The 302-nt window shown below is 62.9% G+C and overlaps 1 protein-coding gene across 1 annotated transcript in view; it reads left to right on the top strand.

Moving 5' to 3' along the window:
- The window catches only part of EMH_0068120 (uncharacterized protein), a gene marked incomplete at both ends in the record, with an annotated part of 4,056 nt that overhangs the window by 1,870 nt on the left and 1,884 nt on the right, over nucleotides 1–302 (top strand). The window contains one exon of the mRNA XM_013498697.1: nucleotides 33–302. Coding sequence (XP_013354151.1) covers nucleotides 33–302 — 270 coding nt within the window. The remainder of the gene's footprint in view (nucleotides 1–32) is intronic.

The raw sequence follows: 302 nt of genomic DNA, 5'->3' as shown, positions 1-302 counted from the left end.
TCTAGCTGTCTGCTGTAACAGCAGCAGCTCAGGTGTAGATGCTGCAGCAGCAGCAGCAGCAGCAGCAGCACCAACAGCGCGAGCAGCAGCTGCAGCAGCAGCAGCAGCAGCAGCAGCAGCAGCAGCAGCAGCAGATATGGATGGAGAGGCCCCCCCCTTCTTCTTGAGGGGCCCCAGCGGGAAGGCAGCAACGCCCAGAGCGGCGTCGCCTCCGCTGTCTTACACAACAGAGCAGCAGCAGCAGCAGCAGCTGCAGCAGGAGCAGCAGCAGCAGAAGAAGAAGGAGCAGCAGGAGCAGCAGC

Source organism: Eimeria mitis, genomic scaffold (genome assembly GCF_000499745.2).
Source record: "Eimeria mitis Houghton genomic scaffold, Emh_scaff3644, whole genome shotgun sequence".
Classification (NCBI taxonomy): Eukaryota; Apicomplexa; class Conoidasida; order Eucoccidiorida; family Eimeriidae; genus Eimeria; species Eimeria mitis.
Note: the sequence above shows the minus strand (reverse complement) of the source record. Positions and strands in the feature narration are given on the sequence as shown.